The sequence below is a fragment of the Engystomops pustulosus genome, chromosome 7 (assembly GCF_040894005.1).
Source record: "Engystomops pustulosus chromosome 7, aEngPut4.maternal, whole genome shotgun sequence".
Lineage (NCBI taxonomy): Eukaryota > Metazoa > Chordata > Amphibia > Anura > Leptodactylidae > Engystomops > Engystomops pustulosus.
In genome coordinates, this window is record NC_092417.1 from 21,650,859 (window position 1) to 21,670,851 (window position 19,993).

The 19,993-nt window shown below is 43.6% G+C and overlaps 1 protein-coding gene across 2 annotated transcripts; it reads left to right on the forward strand.

Moving 5' to 3' along the window:
- The first annotated feature begins 3,210 nt into the window (after positions 1–3,210).
- On the forward strand, positions 3,211–16,694 carry LOC140069401 (NACHT, LRR and PYD domains-containing protein 3-like). Of its 2 annotated transcripts, XM_072115069.1 has the most exons (9): positions 3,211–3,656; positions 7,021–7,184; positions 7,930–8,098; positions 10,003–10,068; positions 10,236–11,934; positions 12,596–12,766; positions 12,890–13,060; positions 14,237–14,407; positions 16,078–16,694. In XM_072115069.1, exons 1-9 carry the CDS (start codon positions 3,614–3,616, stop codon positions 16,163–16,165), a joined length of 2,742 nt encoding a protein of 913 aa, XP_071971170.1. In that variant the 5' UTR covers positions 3,211–3,613; the 3' UTR covers positions 16,166–16,694. The 2 variants fall into 2 exon arrangements, with proteins under 2 accessions (XP_071971170.1, XP_071971171.1); XM_072115070.1 differs by lacking the exon at positions 10,003–10,068.
- The last annotated feature ends 3,299 nt before the right edge of the window (positions 16,695–19,993 follow it).

Genomic DNA, 19,993 nt, shown 5'->3' on the forward strand with positions numbered 1-19,993 from the left:
CTAGTAGCTTCCATTATGGTTTGTCTTTTGCTATACCTCTGAGGTCCAGTATCAGGCTAGTGCCTGGGCCCACTGGAGGATCCTTTTGGACTCTGGTGGGCCAGTCCGCCACTGCCCGTGATTTCCTTCATTTGTAGGGAATCGCTAAAATAGAGTTGAACTTAACTTCTATTAGCTGAGGCAGAGATGTGAGATAATTTGCATACCTTAAGTTCCAATGAGCAATGTGTCTTGTCAATGAGAGTTGTATCCACCACCATGATATACAGGGATACACGACTCCAGATCCATCCGGTGGTTGTAAAGTGGAATGTGGTTACTACGGGACTCCACAGTGTTAAATAAGTGTAGGACCATATTCTGGTTTTAATTCTGGAACAAGCTTATTTCAGTCTTAAAGGGATTGTCCATTCCCCCAGTAATTTTTTTAAATTACTTGCATTTATTGCTAATGGTTCCACTATTCCCTTTCATAGTACATGTCTCCCTCCTATCTTCTACCCTAGGGTAGATGTTCACCTCTCCAAAATTAAATGGGGCAGATTTATCAAGCTGTCTAAAAGTAAGAATGCCCATGGCAACCAATTACAGCCCCCTTTAAAATATTCATGAGCACTGGTAAAATGAAAGCTGAACTGTAATTGGTTGCCATGTGTTCTGCAGAGGTTCTCTGACCACAGTCTTGGATCTCATATGTGACTTGTTCCGCTATGATGACCACAGCTAGTTCTGACCACAACACCACCGATGTTATTCCAAATCACTATATAGAAGGTTAAAGGGGTTGGCCACTTTACCTCATGTGTGTAAGCGTAGGGGGCAGGTTACTATATCATTTACCAATATATATCTAGTAATAGTTCTGATATGTAAAGTGAAGCCTCCTGACTTTTACCTCATCAGCCAGACATTCCTGACCAGTGAAGTAACTTTAGAAAGCCTGAAGGGCTCTGCTGGGTGTTTACAGAGCCCCTCATTAAACAGGTCTCTCAGGTCTCCCTTCCCCATGCACTTTCTGCCGCTGCTAGATTACGCAGGCATAAGGATGAGGGAAAGAGCAGGGGGTTGGGTGAGACATGTTCTGCTCATTGTAACAGCCTATGAAGCTACAGAACGGAGGGGCTCTGGTGACACCCCCAGGAGACCTTCAGGTTCAGTAGCATAATTATACAAGTTGTTTTTAGAAGGAAGGAGGCCATGGATATCAAATAAAAGAAGATTTTCACAGTCCCGGTGCCTGGATCTATGGGTAAGTGTCCCTGGTTTATCATGATGGTCATGATTTTGCTTCTGACTTACCTTGACTCTCACTTACCATTTCCTTTGTTCTGTAACTCATGAAATTGATCGGTTCACACCCATGAAACCAGAACAATGGAAACCATGGGCGCTGTATAACTGTGGGGCTGGACTGTTCCTCTCCCTTGTAGAACTTGTTGTTCTGCTCCCTGCACGGAGGCTTCAGGTGAGAACCTCGTCTGTTATCTGCGGTAAGTAGAGAGTATTACACAGGAATATCAGGGGGCACATACTTATCACAACTTATTACTACATGTCAGAAACTTCACAGGTTCTGCTGAGCTGAGACTATTTTCAAGTAATTTTTCATTAGGGTCCTTGTTAAATAATTATTTATCACAATATTCACTTGTATTAGACCATGAAGAGTTAAAGTGATAGATATACATACATATGGTGTAAGGGATGAGCTACTGTACATTGCATCAAGCCTAAATATATATGAATACCACAGAACGTCCAATACTACAAGACACACCTCTACTATGACTATATATGTCAGACGGACAGTGTCATGGCGGCTGATACCGAGAGGCTGTGACATCAGGGCTGATACATCAAGGCTACGACAGCTGGACGACGCTCAGTACTGAAACTCTTGTGCTCTTACATCTCGGACAACACACGGAGAACACAACAGGTGTAATGTATGACAATATATGAAGAGCTACGGGAAGAGATGGAAACCTCCCGGCCATTACAGAACATATCCTCACTGATACACTGACTGACATGGACACGTGACTGATAATCTGCGCAAGTATCTTGTATCCTGTATTCTGTAACCTGGATGACGGCAATAAAGGAGACTTTTTATAAGTATCACCGAGTCCTTCTGGTGTCCACTGAGTGACATATTTTGGGAAGAATCACTTTGACACCAAGTATAGTTATTTGTATCAAATTACATTTAACAATACATAGAACAATAGACAATATCTATTATTAGACTTTACAGTCCTTAACCCCCTCTTTTCAAAATCCATAACTTTTTTTTATTAAGTATTGCGCAGTTTTCAATACATAACAATGTGTACTTCCTAGTCATGCCAATTAATGTACACTTAATGTACTGGGAAGCTGGAAAAAATATAGTGAAATTGACGAAAAAAAGGATGTGTGTCATTTTCTTGAAGGCTTTGGTTTTACAGCTTTCACTATAAGATACCTCCTCTTTAGATTAGAGATATCTCATTTATATACTGTAGGTTTTACTATGTTTTAATATATTTAAAATAATTGAAATATTTTGTAAAATATAATCATACACATTCTCACACCCTTAACTTTTTAATACTTCAGTGTATGGACCTGTGTGAAGCGTCATTTGTTGCAGGATGAGCTGTCGTTTACATTGACACCACTTTTTTTGTTTAATTTTATGTTATTAGGTCCCCTAGGGCAGTGGTGGCGAACCTATGGCACGGGTGCCAGAGGCGGCACTCAGAGCCCTTTCTGTGGGCACCCGGGCCATCGCCCAGCACACCAGACAAGACTCAAAGAATCTTCCTGCAGTTCCAAGCAACTTAAAAGATGCTGCTTTCAGTTGTATTCTGAAATGATGAAAATTTTCCATCTTTCTACTGTGTTGCTGTCCTCAGGAGGCAAATATGATTGAAAGTTGTTGAACAGGGAGCAATAAGTTACCGCTTTAATTTTTGGTTGTCACCTCGCAATAAATAAGCAGGGTTTTGAGTTGCAGTTTGGGCACTCGGCCTCTAAAAGGTTCGCCATCACTGCCCTAGGGTACTTGAACCATAGGGGGTCTGATCACAGGTACAATATACTTTGATATTACTGTATGACTGTTTGTTGTCATTTTACTGCAGAGTATAATTCAGATTGCTTAGATCAGATTGCTCATAGTAATGGACGTCATTGGGGATGACAATCCCAGCCATTATGGTGGTGCACATGCATTGTGCATTGGTCTCTCACCATCTGTCAGGAGGCAGGTTGGAGGTCCTGCTGTAGGAGTTTGCATGGTGTTCAGAGGATCATTCCTAAAACACAGAGATTGCACCAAATTGTACCGCCCATGCAGCAGAGCCAGTCTGGCTCCTCTACAGAAAGGACACTGATTCCAGCCACACAACTACTGGTCCTTGGCTGATGATGTACCAATACCACAGCCAGCCAACTCAATCCAACTCACAGACCTATCACCCTCAATAATTTTGCTGCCAGCCTGTTAATCCGTTGCTGTTGTTGTTATTTCACAAACTCTCTTCTTTATCTTGCTTCACTGTGCTAGTCCCTTACAGGGGTGGAAGAGGCCTACCTTAGGACAGAAAGCTACCGTAACGATTTTATTATGGATTGGGGCTCAGAAATGGGTATTATAACTCAGCTTGATGGTAAGCGTTCCTTCTACTATGATATAACTGTTATGTGATTTCCTTTGTAGGTCATTACATATACACCGGGAAGTGCAAACTATTACCTTATATACTCGAGTATAAGCCTAGTTTTTCAGCACAAAATTTGTGCTCAAAAACCCTAACTCGGCTTATACTCGAGTCAACTAAAAACATAAAGACAAAACTCACCTTTCTGACGTCACCCATAGGTCCTCTTCTGTCTGAGACAGAAGAGGACCTATGGGGGACGTCGGAAAGATGAGTACAGTGTTATTTTTTTTTCTTCTACAGGGGCTGGGTAGGCTTTATGCTACAGGGGTTGGGTAGGCTGTATGCTACAGGGGCTGGCAGACTATATACTGGGAGGCTCTAACCAATGCATTTCCCACCCTCGGCTTATACTCGAGTCAATAGGTTTTCCCAGTTTTTTGTGTTGAAATTAGGGGTCTCGGCTTATACTCGGGTCGGCTTATACTCGAGTATATACGGTAAGTGCAATTTAAAACTATTTCATAATTGCAGAGTTTTTTTTTTAATTTGTTCCTATTTATGAAGAGTTAATCAATACACACCCAACACTAATGCAGATGAGGAATACAGTACAACTAACTGAACTCCTCTCAATGATCAGTCACACATAAAACTGGTAAAATGGCCAACATTATATACAAGGAGGGAGGTGTTGTTCGTTTTGTTCAAAAGATGCCCAACTGCATTCACCACCCATATCTTCAATTCCAACATGGTATAAGAACACACGGGACCAATCTGCTGACATTACTTTCCCCATCTCGGCACTTCTTTTGGAAAGCTCTGGGAGGGCTTTCATCTCCCGAATGTATCTGAAGCTGCTATTGGGTGATATAGAGCGAGTGCACGGTCCTGTGAGGGCTCGCTTGTAGGGGGGGTCTATGATGGATGAGGGATGGAATATCTCCTTTTCTGCACCTTAACTGGTCTCTCCTTGCCTAGGGCATCGAATACCACAGATAGTCCTTCATTTTTCAACCAGGATTGGTAAGATCATTCCTGGTTTGCCAGACCTGAGCCCTAAGTGTGCAGAGACATTGGGCACCTCCCTCAACCTCTTGTGAGCCTGTCCTGTTGTTATGGGGTTCTGGGTGCAGATCTGTAAATTTCTCTTTGATAGGATAGGTCTTGAGTCCAAGATAACCAAGTGTGCCCCCTGCTGGTAGATGTGCAGTGATCCCAGTCTACCCCAGAGTGGACCTTTCTTACCAAAACCATAAGAAAGCATGGTAGCTCAGAATCCTCTAGAGCAGTGATGGCGAACCTTTTGGAGACAGAGTGCCCAAACTACATAGGATAGGATAGGTCTTGAGTCCAAGATAACCAAGTGTGCCCCCTGCTGGTAGATGTGCAGTGATCCCAGTGTACCCCAGAGTGGACCTTTCTTACCAAAACCATAAGAAAGCATGGAGCAGCAGTTCCATCCTCGAGTCGCCATTCACTGCTGTTCCACAAGCCCCGGCCTAGTTAGACGACAATTTACAATCCCTAACGAGTTTGTTGCACAAACTGAAACTGTGACCTTCAGGGTGGAGGTGCATTTGTTTCTTTAAAGCTAAACCATATTATTCCTGAAAATTGACCAAATTTTATGCCTGCATCAGAACTACTTCCTTATTCTCACTCCTGCGACACCAAACTGTGTACGCTATTGAATTACAACTTGTCTAGGCAATCTCGATGTAGGTGTAAGGATCCTGGGTGATGGTAAATGGGGCGCCCTTGTAGTCAGCAGCTTTACACAGGGATCACTCGGAGACAAGGGATGTCAACCATAAAACTTCAGGAACAACGGAAAGAACAAAGGCAGGAACAATTCGACAAGTTCAACATAGCTGGGTGGTTGGTGTTTGGCAGAGGTTGCTGAAAGCCTGGTATAGGTAGCATCAGGCTGGAGATGCGGAGCTGCTATGCAGTACTCCAAGGCAGGCTCTGGTAGGTAGCTCAGGATCCTCTAGAGCAGTGATGGCGAACCTTTTGGAGACAGAGTGCCCAAGCTACAACCAAATTCTACTTGTATGTCGCAAAGTGCCAACATGACAATTTAAGCAGTAACTTATTGATCCCTGCTGTATCACAGGTTTTAATCATATTGGTGTCCTGAGTTCAAGATGGAGAAATTTGGATCGTAGCTTCCCTCCAGGGTCCCCAGAAGAGGAAGAATCAGGGGGCCCAGAGCAGGAGCTCAAATGATAATCCATCTCTATCCAACCCTTCCTGCTCCTCCTGTAGTCCTGGCAGTCAAGGATGTTGCTTTAAAATGTTGCTGAGCATGGTGCGTCCTGGGCTGCATTGGATCACAGGAGAAAGCCTTGAGTCCTAGCTGGCAAACTGTATGTTGGGGTGAAGCCCTGGGTGCCCACAGAAAGGGCTCAGAGTGCCACCTCTGGCATCCGCGCCGTAGGTTCGCCACCACTGCTCTAGAGGTCTGATGGTTGCAGGCCATGTGGTGAGGAGTTCTGTGCCTCAGAAATCACTGGACTCTCCCTGGAAAGACCTCAGGAGAAAGAGCCAGAACCTTCCCTTGTGAGTGTCCAGCTCATTATCCAACCAGCACCTTTGTACAGTACAATAATAACAATGCATTTGATTGGTCACAATAATCAACACTCCTTCTCAGGCAGATATTTACCAGCCGCATTACCGATTATAGACACCAGAGGGCTCACAGAAGTGATCAGTCTTTGTGGCACACGTATCTATTGGGAGCATTATTTCGTAACACACTGCACTGACAGGGGTGTTACAGGTGTCCTAGTTCTGTGATAGTTCTTTGTTCTACTCCGGACCTCATGCTCATCCTCATGCTCTTCTTGTGCTGATTTCCTGTTTTGATGCACTTAGTCTCCAGATATTGGGGCACATTTACTAAGGGCTTTGCACTGCACTTTAGACGGACTGTGGACATTTTTCTAGGCTAAAACGGCTTGCACAGGTATTTAAGAAGTGTGTGCGCTGCTATTGTGGCGCATGTGACCCTTTTGTGGCGCAGCTGCGCTGGTTTCCATGTGACACGTAAATAGCACTTTTAGTGAACTAAACAATTTGGATACAGATTTTATCAGGTGGGGAGTAAAAATATGATATTATTAACTTTTGGGTAATTACCTCTACATATCTAATGAGATGTTATAATATTATTTCAAGTGGTGCCACACGTGGCGTTTTGAACACGTTTTTGGGCCGTTTTTAAGCTGTCTGTTAAAAAACGCATGCGTTTCCACTCTTGCAGTTTTGGGGGAAGACCCATTTGGTGGTAACATTTGTGTGCTGGTACAGTAAATGCCTTCTGCATGTTCTAGATGATCCTTGTATCTTTTTCATTTCATAGATGAGGCTACCCGGAAGTTTTACCAGCAGCTTTGTCAGTATAAAGATTGTGTCCTGAGGATGACGTATAAATATTTCCAGGATGATCTGCTCTACATTGTCAAGAATTTGAGTCTTTCATCACTTCTGCATGAGCTGAATTCCCGAAATATCCCAGACCTTGAGGTGAGAGGAGAAGGTCTACCATCCTGCCCTTACCAAGAGGCTGGATTCTGATGTTGTCTTATAGTAACACATGAGAACAATTTAATAATTTAGTAGATGCAGCTTTTTATATCTAATGGGGAACCCCTCAAATAGAAAAATCTAACACATAGGGGCAGATTTACTTACCCGGTCCGTTCGCGATCCAGCGGCACGTTCTCTGCGGTGGATTCGGGTCCGGCCGGGATTCATTAAGGTAGTTCCTCCGCCGTCCACCAGGTGGCGCTGCTGCGCTGAAGAGCATCGGAACGCACTGGATTACACCGGCCTATCCTGGATGAAGGTAAGTGCAAGCTCCGCGACACTTTCGGTTTTTTAAATGCGGCGGTTTTTCCGAATCCGTCTGGGTTTCCGTTCGGCCACGCCCCCCGATTTCCGTCGCGTGCATGTCAGCGCCGATGCGCCACAATCCGATCGCGTGCGCCAAAAACCCGGGGCAATACTGGGAAAATCGGCGCAAATCGGAAATATTCGGGTAACACGTCGGGAAACCGCGAATCGGGCCCTTAGTAAATGACCCCCATAATCTACACATAAATTAGGAGATAATGGGATATACTTGTGGATTCAGGAATAATTATTTCTCCAAATATTCCATATTTTTAATGTTTTTTGGATCAACACTTTATAGTAAAGACATACATTGACTGTGCAGTTTAACCCTTTGTATAATGACCCTTTATGTGTGATCTTTCTTTTGCTCTAGAAATATCTGAATGTACAAAATAGAAAAATATTGGCCCAGACTTTACTAGAGGATATTTTCCAGAGAGGTAGACAAGCTGTGACAGCGTTGTGGGTCAGTCTTCATGTCTTACAGAAGTATCAATGTTCTCCCGGTCTGAACGCTGTGCTGGAGGAGCTCCATCAGAGAGGTAGGTTCTATGGCTCTTTGTATATTTGAGGAATAACATATAGGATACCTGCGCTGACTGTTAAATATATATATATATATGTACACACACACTGATCGCTATGGGGAATGTGGTAGAAAGGGTTAACGGATGACTTACCTGACATATCTGCTGTCCCGATGCTGGGGTCAAGGTTTCCAAGTCCTGCATACGATGTGGTAGATGTCCGTTTGTAAATCCCTTTTTGATGTGGTCCAATATTTAGAACCTTGCGATCAGGTAGGAGAAGACAGTTCGGTGTGGGACTGCAACACGCAGTAGTCCGGAGTTGGCAGTGACGTCACTGTTAGTACGTAAGGGGCAAACGGACAAGGGTGAACTTGCACCAAATGTGTTTTCGAGAGCAACGACTCTCTTCCTCAGGGTAGAGTTCTACCCCCTCTGATGCTGCTGTGATTTGTCAACCTTCCGTGTCTCCCAACCTCCGGTGTCTTCCCTAAAGCGCTTTTGTAGATACGGTAAGGGAACTTCACATCTATATATTGTCTATTCATTGTTCTCTGTATATTTTTGGACTGTTTTAACCTACCAGTGTGTGTATCTTGACTTATATATGTTGATACAGAAGCTGGTAGGTTAAAACAGTTCAAAAATATGGGGCAGATCTACTTACCCGGCCCTGTCACGATCCCCGTTGTGCTTTGTCCGACGAGGATTCGGGTCTGCCACGATTCACTAAGATTGTGCGTCCAATTTCCTGCATGTGTTGCTTCCGCGCTGAGATCCGCCAGAATTCACCTTCTTCTTCCTGGTGTATGTGAGTGCTTGATCTTGCGACACAATTTCATTTTTAAATTCCGCGGTTTATCCGCATCCGTCAGGTTGTCCAACGGCACAGGCCCCGATTTCTGTCGCATGCAAGCTGACGCCGATGCGCCACAATCCGATCGCATGCGCCAAAAACTCGGGGCAATTTGCCGCAAAATGGAAATATTCGGGAAACCCTGCGGACCCTTAGTAAATGAGCCCCAATATATAGATGTGAAGTTCCCTTATCGTATCTAAAAAAGTGCTTTAGGGAAGACACCGGATGTTGGGAGACACGGAATGTTGACAAATCACAGCAGCATCAGAGGGGGTAGAACTCTACCCTGAGGAAGAGAGTCGTTGGTCTCGAAAACACATTTGGTGCAAGTCCGTTTGCCCCTTACGTACTAACAGTGACGTCACTGCCAACTCCGGACTACTGCGTGTTGCAGTCCCACACCGAACTGTCTTCTCCTACCTGATCGCAAGGTTCTAAATATTGGACCACATCAAAAAGGGATTTACAAACGGACATCTACCACATCGTATGCAGGACTTGGAAACCTTGACCCCAGCATCGGGACAGCGGATATGTCAGGTTAGTCTTCCGTTAACCCTTTTCATCCACATTAACCAATAGCGATCAGTGTGTATATATATATTTTTAACAGTCAGTGGAAGTTTCCTATATGTTATTCCACATTTATGATTTTCCATGAGCTAGGGTTACTTATAATATACCAGCGACGACAACCAAGCGCCACAGTGGGGACTTTCCAATAAATCCCCAATAAATCTCATCACACCTTTTTTTCTGCGCCAACGTTCACTTTTTGGTATGTACCTTTGTATATTTAACCTTGGAAGCAGAAATCTGGTGGAAAGCTTTTAATTTTGCTAGAAATATTTTACTTGTTTCTGCTCAGTGATGCCTCACAGTACCAGGACATGGTGAAAAACAAACCACTTGCTTTAAGTCCTTACCACTTTCTACTCCCCCAATGTTCACACATAAGGTTCTGAAGCCACCTATGTACTAGGAAGACTCACTGTATACATTCAGCACTCATGAGATCTCTTCCCATGAAAATCCTACAAATCTGTCATTACTTTATTAGGTGACTTCCTGGTGGAGCAAATCCTGCTAGATAAAGATGGACACCATCTTCTCCCAGAACTACAAGGTGAGTTCGAAGTACATTCTCCCAGTCCCCATGAATCTAATCCTATAAAACCCAAAGCAGATGAAGCAGGTGGACAGCAGGAGAATGTTCCTTTGTAAAATTTTGGTTAAAACCAGATCCAGATTATCTAGAGCTTCATCTTTACCCTTATTGTCTTTTTCCTATAGACATCCAGAGCCATCACAAGAAACACTTATATGAAATCACTCATGAACTTCTAGAGAACAATCCTCCACGATGTAACCACGAGGAACTGAGCTTTTCCTTCTGCACACGTTATGTGAACCTCATCATATTCTCCACTGATCACTTTAGGGAACGCTATGAGAATGAACTCATAAAGACCGGGCTAAAACATGCCGAATGTTTAAAGAAAAAACAAAACAAATTCCTACACATTTCTCCTGACAAGATTTTCCGCTGGTGCCATGAATCCAGACTGGTACCACATATGGTGCTGGTGAGCGGAGTGCCCGGTATAGGGAAGACCACGCTGATGCAGAAGTTTGTCTATGACTGGGTGAAGGGAGATCTCTATCAAAGATTCTCCTTTGTCTTTTTCTTTAAATTTCGGGAACTCAATAGACTGGATAAGGCAAGTCTGGAGACCATGATCCTCGGTCAATACCCATATCTGTGGAAGGAGCTTGGGAACATCTTACAAGATCCTGAGAAACTTCTCTTTATATTTGATGGATTAGATGAAAGCAATCATACAATGGACTTCACATCCCACCACTTGTGCTCTGATCCTAAAGAGCCTGAAAATTGTGGTCAGATTGTGGTTAGTTTGGTAAGAAAGTCTCTTCTTAATGGCTGTTCTGTTCTTATGACCAGTCGCCCGACTAGACTGGCATCAATAGATTGTAAGGTTTTCCAGCGAATTGTAGAAATCATTGGATTTTTTCCGAAACAACGACAGATTTACTTTGAAAATTTCTTCCCTGACCTTGAACTGGCAGAAAAGGCTTTTACCTATGTGAAGCAGAATGAGACGTTGTACACGTTCTGTTACCTCCCGTCCTACTGCTGGATCATCTGTACAGTATTATCTAAAAGCTTCCAATCAACGAGCAATGATCAGCAGGTCTCATTATTACCCAAAACTGTGACACAACTCTTTGCCATATTTGTCGCCAACATCCTGTCCAATCACAGCCTGGAGAAAAGTGGCGCCCAGAAGCTCCTGCAGTCCATCGGATGGTTGGCAGAACATGGAGTCATGAATCACAGGGTTATATTTGATGCTCAAGATTTAGAGTCTTTTTCTGTGGACAATAAGTCAAAGCTTTTGTCAAGCTTTTTGATAGAATCTGCGGAACCTGTGACCTTTTCCTTCTTACATCTCACTGTCCAGGAATTCTTCTCTGCCTTTGTGTATTATGCTGAATATTCTTCAGAGAAATTACAGAAATCATTGACTAGAGCCATGTCCTATCCTGATGGACGATGTGAGATATTCCTCCGTTTCCTGTGTGGTCTATCAGATGCCTCCACCAGGTCAATACTAACTGAATACCTGGACAAACAAGCAGATCAGGCCTCCAGAGAAGTCATCACTTGGCTGAAGAACCTCATTCTAGAAGAACAAGACCTGAAGGAAGGAGAAGACAAGAAACAACATCTACTGAGGATATTCTTCTACCTCTTTGAAACCCGGAACAAGGTTTTGGTGCAGAAATCATTACAATCATATGTAAGGATAGACCTTTCTGGAGTTCACATGTCAGCTGTAGACTGCACAGTGCTAGCGTTTATCATGGAAACCTGCACGTATATAGAGGATCTAGATCTAACTGGATGTTCTTCAGGCCTGGAAGGGTTAGAAAGACTTGCACCAGCATTACATAACCTGAATTATCTGAGGTAAGATAATCATTATACATTATATTTCTGTGATATTAACATAAATCTAGAACCAAAATCAAGCATGATAAACCAGGGATACCTACTCATAGATACAAGTATCTAGGCTCATTGTGAGATACTGTCGATAGGGATATTTTATGCAGGGCCCCAACAGCCTTCTTGACTTTTGTAAGGTGAGTCCTAATTAACCCATGATTGAACATGAAGACCAAGACACACGTCAATCTCTTAGTCAAGATCTTCTACCCTTTAATAATCAAAATGCATAATATATAACAGACTGGGAAAAAAGTGAATTAATTGTGCTCAGTTCTCAGAGACCTTGTACACAGATATTGTTTATACTAATGCTGAGAAGAATAAGATAAGTGGCTCCAGAATCACAATATAAGGTAGCATCAAGGACAGACTGGCTTCTCATTAAATGTCAAAGGGTATTAGCTGACAGGCAGCAAACAGGTTACATAAAATGAAGTTTGAATGATGACATTAACTTGACAATGATCAGGGAACATGGCCGCTGTATCTAAGATGGCGGGCAGTAGTCAAGATGGAGTCCGAAACCAGTGCGACCTCCTTAACACTGTCTACTGAGCCAGCGTATCCACTGTAAGTCCATCATGCCTGCTGACACGTCTTTGTCTTTTTATTCTTACAGCTTTTCTTATAATAATCTCCAGGACACAGCCTGCATCCATTTGGCCTCTGTATTAAGGAATAACCCCTACCTAAAGATATTTGACCTGTCTGACAACAGTCTGTCTGGTCCTCACCTTAGTGACTTGATGGACGCCTTGTCCAGCCCGACCTGCAGGATAGAGGCATTATTGTAAGTATAAGGGATGTGTACAGAACTGAGACATACGGGGCAGTATATCTAAACCTACAAATACTTGTTAGTGTAACTTATCATATGAGACATGTCACCCACATCTCATCTTCTTTCTTACAGTTTGTCTTCTAATTATCTACAAGACACTTTCTGCACCCAGTTGGCATCCGGAATAAGGAATAACGGCTCGCTGAAGAGACTTGACCTGTCTAATAATCGTCTGGCTGGTCCTCACCTCCGTGACTTGATGGAAGTTCTGTCTAGTCCAGCCTGCAAAATAGAGTTACTATAGTAAGTAGAATCGAGAAAGCAATCTCTCATCGGTCAATTTTCATGATCATTCGCAATGGCCGCCTTCATTGCTGCCTAATCTGAAAATGAAGTAAAGTATATTCCTGAATGGTGATGCCCAGAACAATTTTCACGGGTGCTCCTGCAACCCACATCCCGGGTCGCAGACGCACTCGTGCCCCTCTCCAATTTGTCACTTAACTCTCCACGCTCCTGCTCCCGTCCCGGGTTCCCAGCGCACGTGTCCCCGTCCCCTAGGGCGTGCGTCAGTACTAGTAAATTTAAAGGATGCCGCTTACTGGCACTGGCCACTTCCTTGAATTAGTTAAAAGCCGGCCCTTCCCAGCATTCCCCACCAGATCTTTGCTCTCTATGCCTCTGAGAAAGCTGTTACCTGTGACCTGTTTCTGTGTTTTGACCTCCCGTTGTGACCCCGGACCTGTTCCTGATTTTGCTCCTCTGCTGCCAGCCCTGACCTGCTGCTCCATCTCTGACCCGAACCTTTGCCGCCTGCCTTGACCCCCTGACCACGAGATTGCTTGCCGACTTTGTACCTCGACCTTTGCTGCCACCGTGGACAAGTCGCACCTGTGGTACGACCTCTTGGTACCATGCCGCAGCAAGACCAACCCGCTTTGCGGTGGGCTCTGGTGAAGACCGGGTGCCACTTAGACTCTGGTCCCAGGTGTCAGCTTGTGTCATCGTCCGCGATGGTCCAGGGGGTTCACTACCCCAGAAGCCTTACAAAAATGTAATATACGGAGCTCTGACAATCTTAAAATCCAATATATTTGTAAGTGGACAACCGAAGTAATCTAGGTCGGTCTTGGAAGGAGAAATTAGGCATTGAAGAGGTATCTGAGCCATAAACCACATGGTCAACTCAAAGACCATCATGATGTTGCTCTGATTCGCTGACTAGTTTGCCAACACAATCTACACTTGTAAGGAACAGGATCAAATCACAACTCCATTAGTTCAGAATTCTATCTTCAAAGGAAAGGAAATTGGTCTTCCAGAGCCTGGGAAGAGACGCTAACTATACATTTTTAAAGCTTAATCTATAAAAAAAAAAAGTCTTTTCTTGCAGGTTGTCCAGCCAGTGTAACTAAGCCCATTGGGTTTGATACTAATTCCGAACACATAACCTACATATCATCTGCTTATTCTTAACAGTTTGGATGGTAATGACCTACCGAACACGGCCTGCACCCAGTTGGCATCTGTAATAAAGTCTAACCTTTCCCTGAAGACTCTTTACCTGTATAATAACCGTCTGTCTGGTCCTCACCTCAGTGACTTGGTGGAAGCTCTGTCCCATCCGGCATACCGGATACAGGAAATACGGTGAGTGAAGAGATGTATAGAGATGGACACATGTGATGTACAAGGTATACGTGGATTTTATTTTGTTTATGTTTTGCACCAATGTTACATATTCTTCCCTATGGGCTGAATGTTCGGCCACAGCAGCTATTGTGAACCCCATCAGTGACTTTAAGAGGCTCTGGTGCTGTCACCTACATCAAATCATCAGCCAAGCAGGTCCTATGACCTCAAACACTTTTGGAGCACCAACAACCCCTGTGAGTGGGAGTCTAGTGAATTTGAATAAAAACATTTGCACAAGTTTCAAAATGTGCAAGTAATTAAAAAATGATGGAATATTAAACTCAAAATGCAGAATCCCCTTACCCAACAAAAACCTTTAAACTGTGTTAGTCATAAATTGGTCACACGCACAACAGATAGCTGGTCTGAGGTAGGACTGGCTCTATGCATGATCTGTCCCTGGTAGCAGACAGGGCTGAGGTAGGACTGGCTCTAAGCAGGATTTATAACTGGTAGCAGGCAAGGCTGAGGTAGGACTGGCTCTATGCAGGACTTTTTGCTGGTAGCAGGCATGGTTCAGGCAGTGCTGACTCCATAAAGGATCTAACTCTGGTAGTAGGCAGGGCTGATGTGGGGCTGGCTCTGGCTGTATGCAGGTTCTATCTCTGGTAGTAGGCAGGGCTGAGGTAGGACTGGCTGAATGCAGGATCTATCCCTGGTAACAGGCAGGGCTGAGGTAGGACTGACTCTATGTAATATCTATCCATGGTAACAGACAGGCCTGAGGTAGGACTGGCTCTATGCAGGATCTATCCCTGGTAACAGACAGGTCTAAGGTAGGACTGGCTCTATGCAGTATCTATCCCTGGTAACAGGCAGGCATGAGGTAAGACTGGCTGTATGCAGGATCTATCCTGGGAGCAGGCATGGCTGAGGTAAGATTGGCTGTATGCAGGATATAACCCTGGTGACAGGCAAGGCTGAGGTAGGACTGGCTCTAAGCAGTATCTAACCCTTGTAGCAGGCCGGCCTGAGGTAGGACTGGCTCTATGCAGTATCTATCCCTGGTAACAGGCAGGACTGAGGTAGGACTGGCTCTATGCCGTATCTATCCCTGGTAACAGGCAGGGCTGAGGTAGGACTGGCTCTGTCTGTATGCATGATCTATTTCTGGTAGTAGGCAGGGCTGAGATAAGACTGGCTGTACACCTTGTGTGGCTCAGACCTGGATAACTCTCTTGGGCTGTAGCTCAAAAACTGTGGATAAGACTGTTGTAGCTCTGCAGGCCGTCTGCTGTCTTCCTTTCTCTAGACATACCATTACTAACTCCCAAACCAGACCCAGTGAGAAACACTATGTATAACCTTGTCAGGCTTGTCCACCTGAAACTACAGAGGTTGCTTAGAAATTTTTAAGGGCCCACTCTAGGTCACTACATACTGTATATACACTAGAACCTAAGATAGGGGCCTGTGATGTGCCGATCGCCCTTCAGCATCTAAAAGTGACTCATCTCAGGCAAAATACTTGTACTCTTCTTTGCTCCTTTGCAAATGGCTTTAGAAGCAATTTATTTTTATAGCTAAACAATGTGAGGGAATTTCAGGAAGGACATTTCTTACCCTTCATGATAGAATCCCTTTAAGAAATAACCCTCTAAATTGGTGTTTGTTTTATTTTTTAGACTGGGGGACAATGGATTTACTAAGGAAGAGATTGAAAAACTAAGAATGGTGGAAACACTCCAGCCAGATAAGAAGATATATTACTGACTCTCCATCAGATGAATTTCTAGGTTGCTCTTATTCCAGCATAGTAAACCAATGTATTATACAACATCTGGACTGTACAACTGTATGATAGGCCAGAACCATAGTTCCTAACCATTGAGGATTCAGTGGGTCAGTCCCGGATTTCAGGCTTTGTCCAGGGACATCAACTCTATCGTTGTCCCCCAGATGTTGATAGAGTTGACTGAAGTGATAACGCAGAGAGCCGCAGCTATCACTGAGCCTCGGGTGTTGCGTTTAGCAGAGCCGCACGCGCAATTATATGATGTCATCCTGCCTCCTGGAGGAGAGGAGGACGGCAGCTGGGGGGAGGACGGGAAGAGGTAAGTATCTAGTCTTTATATATTTTACTAAGCAGTAAGAAAAATGAGAGAAGGCCACAGTACGAAGGGGAGATGCTGGTGGGGTCCAATATGAAGGTGAGCTGCTTTGGGGGCACAGTATTAATGGGATCTTCTGGGGGGACAGTGTAGGGGAGCTGCTGGGGAGCACAGTATGAAGGGGAGCTTCTTGGGGGGCACAGTATTAATGGGAGCCGCAGGCGATCAAAGTATTAATGGGAGATGGTGAGGGGGCACAACATGAGGGGGAGCTGCTAGGAGGCACAGTATGAAGGGGAGCTGCCGGATAAGCACAGTATGAAGGGGAACTGCTGGGGAAGCAAAGTATGAAGAGGAAATTCTTCTAATTGGAGGTGCTAGGGCAAAGTATGAAGAGGAGCTGCTGGGGGACAGTGTGAAGAAGAGCTGCTGAGGGGCACTGTATGACAGGGACCTGATAGTGAGGCATGGTATGAAGGGAAGCTGTCAAGGGGGCATAGAATGAATGTAGACAAAAAAGATGTTTTCCCCATTCCAGATGTAAAAGGAACACAAGGAGCCTCAATATTTGAGTCTTCTATGCTTTACCCATTTTGCTCTGAGACAGGGGCATTGTCCTGTATGAAAATTGCCGCTGTATGAGAGGTCCAACTCCTGCTGCAAAAAACATTTCCCAAACTATGACACTTCCTCCACCACCTTTCACTGACTTATTTACACACTTTGGGTTAAGTCTTTGTCAAGAAACTTGTTCCAAAAAGTGATCAAAAAAAGTTGCACCAAAATAGTATCACTGAAAAGGACAACTCAGCACGTAAAAAAATAAGCTCTGTCAACCAAAAAATATTAAAGTTATGCCTCCGAAAAGATGGCGATATGAAAAGAAATGAGATTTTCTCTATATTAGTTTTTCTCCAGTAAAAATGTAAAAACATATACAAAACTATATAAATGAAGTATCACCGTAATCATAATGATCTATAGGATAATATAGATTTTTAGTGTGTACGGCCCCCAAAAAAGACCAAAATTGACGATTTTCTTTTCCTCTGTATATTCAAGAGTTAATAAAATCTCATCAATAAGCTAATGACCTACTAAAATGAAGTATTTGTAAAGTGCATTTTATGTCACAGAAAATAAGCCCTTAAATGTCCAGATTGCCCAAAAAATGGCATTCAAAATTCCAAATCTCGTGGATATGTTAAAGCGTTACAAAGTTATAACCACTTATAGTGACACAGGGCAGATTTGAAAAAAATGGGCCATGTCAGGAAGGTGAAAAGTCACTTCGGGGTTAAAAGTTGTGACACCATATGACGAGACAGATCCATACCCTGTTGAACTGGCGGCAATTACAGCTGCAGTGATGAAACAATTACCCATGGAGATTCTCCGCATTATCCTGTCCTCTCTTGCATTTGTCTTGACTCCCAGTCTTCTTGGGGGACTTGAATGAGTTTCTGATGTTGTAGAGATGAAATATTCTAGAAATCACAGACTTGGAGCAACTTTTCTTGCTATGGCTGATAGAGTCACCTTTGGCTTTCATCTGGACAACCTGCTGCTGAAAGGTTTCAACCACTTTGGAACAGAACAACATTTTTGCCATCAGTGAAAACTGGAAAGTTAGGCAACAGTTACATAGGGCTTGTCAGATAATTAAGGAAATTAGCACCTGATGCCAGATAAACACCAATAACTTGCAGTTATATGAAAGTTTTCTCTAAATATGATCAGTATTTTACAATAATCTCATTTACATTTTTATTCTGTCATTTACAATATGTACAGTTTATAAAATAAGCCTAACATACTTCTAAATTACTCATGTTAGGATACAATTACATAGGACACACAATGGCCTGGACATTTAGGAAATTTTGTGTTCTGTAATTCTAATCGAATCCCTGAGCCGCAGAGCTAAACCTGTATTTAGAGACTTTTGCCTCAGTTATGGAAAGTTCCAGGGAGCTAGCCATTAACAGCCTGCTTTACCTCAGGAAAGATACAAAGTTACTATAAAATAAACAAAAGCATGAACTCTTTGATAGTAACAGAACAAGATGACATGCTTGTGCAGGCACTGGATAGTATATGACAGTCTAGGACAGTGGTGGTGAACCTTCGGCACGGGTGCCAGAGGGGGCACTCAGAGCCCTCTCTGTGGGCACCCAGATCATCACCAGAGGACTCCAGGTATATTCCTGCAGTCCCAGACAGCCCAGGACTTGCTGTGCACAGAGCTATTATAAAGTGACAGGACTACCTGGGACTACTGGAGGAGTGGGAAGGTGTGGACAGATCTGGATTATCATTGTAGCTGTGACAGAGCAGGGAGTGTAAATCACTAATTACATTTCTGTGTTGGCACTTTGCGATAAATAATTGGGTCTTGGTTGTAGTTTGGGCACTCTGTCTCTAAAAGGTTCGCCATCACTGGTCTAGGATTACTAGAGGAAAGCTGTCATAGACCAGATGTCCAATCATAGCCATGAATAGTTGCTAAGGGTTTTGAGAGATATCATATTTCTCTCCAGACGCCATCTTGTTCACCCTGACGCAATTTTGTTCAGCCAGAAGCCATATTGTCCACTGCCATCCATTTCATGATTCCTACTTGTCCTTGACTCCTATTGTCCTTCATCCAGCCTGTTTCTTCTACTTATCTTATTTTGACGACTGAGGAGCCTTCTTCTCAGTACATTTTGTAGCTGGGATAGTGAAAACCTTCTGTTTCCCTTAAGTCTAGTGTTTTTCCAGAAGAAACTATACATAAAGTTCATTAGGGAAAATAGCTTAAAGGGGAGGTTCTGGTATATTCAAGCTAGCCTATATTATTTCAGTATTTTATCTTCTTTTCACACCCTCTGCAAAGCTTTTTCTGCTCGGTTGTGTAGCTTATGACCGTATCTGTGTCATTTTCTGTGCTACGTATCCCAGTGCTGGGAACAAAGACCTATAAATTTGGCGACCACCTTACAATTGTAAAAGGGTCATTAGAGCCCTGGATAAAAAAAACCCTTACAGGTGTCAATTCTCTGGATTAGCTATTCAGCACAGCCAATCCTCACATGCCTGGTCCACAAATCGGTAATCACAAGTAGCTGTATGTTGTGGTTCTGTTAACCTGTGTGAATAGCAGTCTGAGCTGAACTCTCTCCATAAAGGACAGGTGTCTGCTGGATTATACAGCAGACACCTTTTGTTAACTGGAACCCGATCATGACACCTAAACAGTGTTGTCGCATGTGCAGCGATTGGTTGCCATGAAAGCTGATCAGAAGTATTGCAGCATAATTCATGTACCCTAAGGGCGCATTCACACGTGGCGCTGAACGCATGTGTTTCAAAATGGAATGGATCATCTGAAGAGAGATTTGTCTATTCTAATGGCTGTAAACATTTGCGCTTATAAAACGCAAGTGTCAACACAATGTTAACATTGCATTAATACATAATACATAATTAACAGCCATTTAATTAGGCA

Excerpts from the sequence above, each read along its gene's own strand:
- LOC140069401 (XM_072115069.1), top strand. The coding sequence starts at position 3,614 with ATGGATTGGGGCTCAGAAATGGGTATTATAACTCAGCTTGATG. Across the intron at positions 7,185-7,929 it reads GAAATATCCCAGACCTTGAG|AAATATCTGAATGTACAAAA; the intron begins GTGAGAGGAGAA and ends CTTTTGCTCTAG. Across the intron at positions 8,099-10,002 it reads GGAGGAGCTCCATCAGAGAG|GTGACTTCCTGGTGGAGCAA; the intron begins GTAGGTTCTATG and ends TTACTTTATTAG.